Source organism: Cryptomeria japonica, chromosome 2 (assembly GCF_030272615.1).
Source record: "Cryptomeria japonica chromosome 2, Sugi_1.0, whole genome shotgun sequence".
NCBI lineage: Eukaryota > Viridiplantae > Streptophyta > Pinopsida > Cupressales > Cupressaceae > Cryptomeria > Cryptomeria japonica.
Genome location: NC_081406.1, coordinates 160,114,996 through 160,121,314, shown reverse-complemented (window position 1 = coordinate 160,121,314; position 6,319 = coordinate 160,114,996). Strand labels below are relative to the sequence as shown.

Below are 6,319 nucleotides of genomic sequence, written 5' to 3'. Positions count from 1 at the left end.
TATTTGAATGCATGTAATTTTTTTTTAAAAATTGTATGTGTAGGCTATTTATATTTAAATGATTGATCATTTTTTTCATTTTGAAATAAGTCACATGGAGTCAAAATAGGGCAATACATCTGTAGTGTCATAACTTGTATCTTGTGTAATTCTACGCTACATAAGTGCCTCTGCTTTATGCTGATTGGAGACCTTCTTGACCATTTTGTCCTTTTTTCCATCTAAGGGGTACCTAATAGTCCCTAATAGGTGGTCACCCACCTATCTTAGTGGTTCACTTTTTCCCCTCTACAACATCCTTGCATACATCTCTTTCACCTTTTTGGCTCTATTAGCTATTTACATTAATTTCACCGCCCTAGTCTATCTTGTTATCCTTGACTTAGAATGTTTGAGGAAGTTTTGAACTTCAATATTGTCATATATTGATCTAGGTCAAAGTTTTCCTTGCACCAAGTACTACTAGGTATCTAGGTGACCTCTCCCTACAAGCACTAATAATCAATTTTTGTTTGAAATAAGATTGTAGGGATTCAAATAGAAGAATTGTTTTTTTGGAATCAAGAATTCTCAAAAGAATGAATCACATTCTAAATGAATTCTCAAACATTCAAATTTTTAAGATTCATTTCTCTTCAAACTTTAATTCCTATTTCAATTTTAGATCTCAATTAAATCAAAACTTTATTACAATAGACAATTAGATAAAAATCACATCTTACTGTGCCCAACCCTAATATCTTTTTATTTATTCTTTATAAATTTTAAATTGTAAGCTTTATTAGATTATAAAACTCAATTAGTAAATCTAATTTATAGACTCCACCTAAATTATTACTTGTGTTAGATTATATCATTTCATTTATCAATCTTAACTCTTAAATTTCTAATCAAATTCAAATTTCAATTATCAAAACTTTATTACCATAAAATTCAAATATAGATGCAGCTCTAATGAGCTTTTATTTATATTTACTATTACTTTTTAAAGATACATCACTTAAATCAATCAATTCAATTTACATAAGCTTCCCAGGGTCTTCATTTAAAGCAATTTGATCATACTTGTAAAACACAGACAACATATAAGACATAACATCATTCCAGATTTCAGCCTCTATTTTGAACAGATTGTCACAAAAAGTCTATTAGATTGATTATAATTGCCAGCTCTTTATGAATTTATAGAATGCTTACAATGCCCCATAGCGAAAAAGAATTTCAAGAACTAAAATGCCCATAACAAAAATAAATTTCAAGTTTCACCATCTTTAATGGCTATCTAGATGGTGCTGAGACTTAGTTCAAAACTTTTACAAAATTATTTATAAATATTTCTTTATTGAATCATTTGATATTATATACTATAACACTATAATAAAAGTTTGTGAGTGGAACAGTTTTAATGTTTAAGAAGCCAAACAACCTGAAGGAATTACAGTTCCAATGTTTTGCCCCTTTGCATTTTGGCAATCACTGATGACTTTGCCCCCAGAGGTTAGTGCCAATGATACATTGTTAAAAGTTATATCTGTGCAGGGTTTGTTGTGGGTACAATCAAGACTTATTGCAGCTTCTGTTGCTGATGTTCCACTAATGCTCCTGAATGTTACATTACTGATTTGCACGGCTGAGTCCTGTACGACGAAGAGACACAAAATCAGAAACTGTGTAGATTAATAATGGATACTTCTCAATCATATGAACATTTAGATCTACCTGTTTTCTGCAACTGTCCGATGAACAAGAGTAGTATTGATCAATTATTATTGGATTCTTCGCATTCACCATTTCAACATTTTCGAAGACTATATCCCTTGCCATGCCTGAACCACCCTGTTAGATCATATTCATAAACTATTAGTTTTATATTGGTTTTTCTCACTGATTTGATTTAAATATTATATTTTATTACATTTTAATTTGTTATGATGGTTCATCTGAAATCGCACTAATAGATTCTCTCTTAGAGGTGAAAACAATTTCAAATAAACCATCTAAATAGATAAAAACTTAAAATATGTTATCACTATTACTATTGCAACTGATATTTTAACTCGTTACTAGCTAAATGATTTTTTTTAGGCAAAGTTTTAGATACATTAACATAACATAATGTTGAGTATTTTTTAAAAAAATTCAAATTTATTTTACACATCCAATAAACAAATATTTAACAAATTATTTAGAATCTATATCTACATTTATTATATAAATAAATAAACATATATATAATATTAAAAATTATAAACTAACTATATTATTTTAATTTTCCTTATGCAATTTAATAATAAAAAAGTTTGATAATAAAATACTATTATAAATAATATAATACTAATATTTGTAACATTAAATAATAAATAACAATATAATAATAATAATAAATATATAAAAATTTATACAATAATATTATAGTAATATTATAATATATTAATAATATAATAATTAAAAAATAATAATATAAAAATACTAATATTTATCTTTATTTTGTATTAAATTTTAAGTAAAAATAATTTTATCAAATTAAATATTCTGAATAATAATATCTGGGATGAAATAGGTGTGAACAAGTGTAACTTACAACAACAATGTAACAAACTCAATCCTGCATGGTAGGTGAATTGGCTTGGGCCGTGGGTTTGCTCCCCATTGGTCGCTGGGATGAGACGCAGGGAGACCTCTGGGTTACCAAAAAAAAAACAAACAAACTCACACAATCTAATCCATAAGCTAAATTAAGAACTATTATGGATTGTGGAAAACTAATATTAAAAATAGTTTACCTCACATCACTTAGTCAACTAAACTACTCACATTAAATTTATTTAATAACATTTTATTGTTTGTAATTTTTAATTAGGATTTTCTTTATTCAAAAATTGTGATAAGTTTAATACTAATGATAGCATTTTTTATTTATTATTCAATATTATTATTTTATTATTAAAAATATTTGTCCTTGCAAAAAATATCTTTTATTTCATTAACTTATATCATTTTTTAAATTTTTAAATTTTAATTTATTTTAATTTTATAATTAACAATTAGTAATCCATCAATATATTTGACTTAGTTAGTTGTATAAAAAATAATACACTCAATTGAACTAAGGCAACATCCATTCTAAATAATATATTATTATAATAAACTAATTATATCGCATATTGCATTTAAACATGGGAATGTAGCAAAAACTCATATAAAAAATAATACATTCAATTGAACTAAGGCAACATCCCTTCTAAATAATATATTATTATAGTAAACTAATTATAATACATATTGCATTCAAACATGAGAATGTAGCAAAAAATCAAAAGAAATTTAACATGACCATATCAATAATTAAAATTAAAATTTTAAAATCACACACCTTCTAAAATCAATTTAAAACTAACAATTACAATTCAAATTGTATTAACTATTTGTAATTCAAAATATGCAATAACAATCTTATTATCTCACCTTCACCACCATTTACAAATACACTACTAAACAATTATTTTTAAAACAAACATACTTATTAAATTAAATTTATTATTATTAATATAATACACAAATACGGGGCACTTGTTTAAACATACCCTAAACAAATAAAATAATAACTCTAAATGCAAAATTGAATAATTCAGTACCATTTTAAGTAAATGAAAATATTACCGGGAACGTTTTGATTCTTAATCCATTCTTTGTTGCTCTTAACTTGGCCCCATCAACAAGCACAGACTGGACCTCTGCTTTTGACTGTTCCTTCCCCAGGCTTCCAATACTGGACAGTAAATTAGGACAATTTTTCAATTTGTATATTTATTAACATATTTGAATAGTGTATTATATTTTCCATCAATTAAAAACTAGAATAAATATTTATTTCACAGCTAGAAATAAATTTTATTTAAAATAATATTATTATTTGAATTCATAACTACTATTAACTGTATATACTCCTTAATATTAATAGAAAAAAAAAACAAAAAAAACAAAACAAATTGCATGTAAAACTATTTTTAAACCTTATCCCATGGCCTGGACCGCATGTGAGATTTCTTATGACAATATCGGAAGCCCCATTTCCTAATGCGACGCAATCATCCCCTGCACCATTAACATTCCTACTGTTCAGATTATTTTATTTTCAGTGATATCATTGAAAGAGCCCAATAAGTTATTGAAATGTATAAATAGAAATACCTGTTCCAATGATACAGTCTTGTATCTGAATGTTTGTGGATCTAAAAATATCAATTCCGTCAGTGTTGGGACTGTCTTCTGGTGCCCTTATTTCAACACCCACAAATTTGACGTTCTCACACCCAGACAATGTGAAATGAAATTTTGGACTGTTTGTCACTAGTAATCCTTTTATTACCACTCCACTGCACCCATTTAAATGAATCGCCTACAAAGAAAATGAATTCAATGTTAGAATTAAATAAAATAAAAATGTGATTTCTCCAAATTTGCATGAGCAGACAGTTCAGGAAAACTATAATGTTGCATGCATAGGATAAACTACAATTTTGCATGGATGAAATAAACTGCAAAGAAGAAAATTAGAAAAAACTATAATGTTGCATGCATAGGATAAATTACAATTTTGCATGGATGGGATAAACTGTAGTTTTGCGTGAATAAGATAAATACAATTTTGCATGAATAAGATAAACTAGAATTTTTAGCATATGAAAACATGTGATTACTTCTATTGATAGTAAAATTGCTATTTTTAGAATGTGATTATTCATGTGATTACTTCTATTGATCGTAAAATTGCCATTTTTAGCATATGAATCTTAGCTTCTCGATTTGTGGAAGAACTCTGTAAAACTGTAATATACACTAAAAACAGTGTGATAAACATGAACTCACCGTTGGCCGATGACCAGAACTTTTCTGCAGAGAGAGACGAGGATCATGTGAGCCACAAACCAAAATATATTTGGGCAAAAGTTTATGAAAAAATCAGAAATCAAAGCTGATGTTTCAAGTTGAAATTTTTAATTTTTAATTATCCAAAAATTCAATGTTAATCGAATAAAAAAATTTCATACTTTTCCGATCTTTTCTTGGGATTTATTATCCCACCACTTATTTCCATTGCCATCAATGGCGCCATTTCCTGTAAGAGTGAATTGATCAAGATAATCGAATCGCAACCACACACTTTTGCTTTCCCAATCCTTGGGATCTTCAAGAGCAGTTATATTTCCATCCACCTGCAATGCAAAGGAAATAAAATCACATTCTATGATCCTAGTAAAACATATTAGAATTTTTTCTTTTATGAAGATTCAGATTGACGAGCACCACAACTCAGCAAGGACATGAAGCCTGCGAACTACCAGTCCAGCTAGGGCCAACACTAACATATTAGATTTTCTCTACTAATAACTCCCTATATAAATCATATACAAAGGCCATATTACTCACAACAGTAAAAATACCTATAATCTCAAAGAAAGTAATGATTCACAACATTCTATATCAAGGGAAACAAATTCATTATGCATGCCCATAGTTATAAATACTTAGTTGAATCTTAGACCTGAAAAATAAGGCCAGGCTCACACTTTCCCTTGAAAACTAAGTTGTTGACAAGAAACGTTTTAGTGCCTGGTACAAGTAAAGTTGCAGATGGTGTATCACAAGCTGCATCCCATGCCTGTCCAAATGCCTACGAAACCAAAAAAATGTTTACAATACAATATAACTTCAAACACTGATATGATTATAAACCTGCTGATATACTCATAATTACACACAGCTCTGTAGAATAAAATCAATAAGTTTCTATTTATAATATGAGAAGATTGTAAGGGAAAATTACCTTGGTATCATCATGCTCTCCATCTCCCACTGCACCATAATCTAATACGTTAATGACTGTACCCAAACCATCAACATCATGATGATGAGAAAATCTATAAGAAGATCTAATATATTGTCTGCTCTCAGTAGAATAAGCAACTGCTAATGTAACTGATAAATTCAGAATGAAGAGAGCCAAATTGCGAAGGTTTACACAGATTAGAGCCATGGAATTTGTGAAGGATTTTCTATATCACTCTTCCTATTGAGGTCACCTAACTCATGCGAACTAATTATATATAGAAATTTGGGCTGGAAAAAATAATAAGGAGGCTTTGAACAATGCATCACCATGCACCGCCTTCACAATCCAAAACTAATTAATGTTTAAGCTTTTTAAGTGAAGTTCATTTCAAGAAATATTTGAGAGGATAATAAATTAAAGTCATCATTAAACTGAAGTGCCGTTATACAATAAAAGGAGTTTGTTTCAAATTTATGTCTTTGATAA

General features: G+C 28.2%; 1 protein-coding gene across 1 annotated transcript; it reads right to left on the bottom strand.

Moving 5' to 3' along the window:
- Nucleotides 1-1,154: 1,154 nt before the first annotated feature.
- LOC131070551 (polygalacturonase-like) lies at nt 1,155-6,075 on the bottom strand. Its single transcript, XM_058006115.2, has 9 exons — nt 5,828-6,075; nt 5,546-5,674; nt 5,052-5,216; nt 4,870-4,893; nt 4,192-4,399; nt 4,014-4,095; nt 3,661-3,769; nt 1,720-1,836; nt 1,155-1,637 (listed from the first exon to the last, which is right to left on the bottom strand). The coding sequence occupies exons 1-9, from the start codon at nt 6,035-6,037 to the stop codon at nt 1,410-1,412; spliced, it is 1,272 nt and encodes a 423-aa protein (XP_057862098.2). The 5' UTR covers nt 6,038-6,075; the 3' UTR covers nt 1,155-1,409.
- Between the last annotated feature and the right edge of the window lie 244 nt (nt 6,076-6,319).

Coding starts and splice junctions, on each gene's coding strand:
- LOC131070551 (XM_058006115.2), bottom strand. CDS start 6,037: ATGGCTCTAATCTGTGTAAACCTTCGCAATTTGGCTCTCTTCATTCTG. Junction 3,770..4,013: donor GGTCCAGGCCATGGGATAAG/GTTTAAAAATAG, acceptor TTTACTGTCCAG/TATTGGAAGCCTGGGGAAGG. Junction 1,837..3,660: donor TAAGAATCAAAACGTTCCCG/GTAATATTTTCA, acceptor ATGATCTAACAG/GGTGGTTCAGGCATGGCAAG.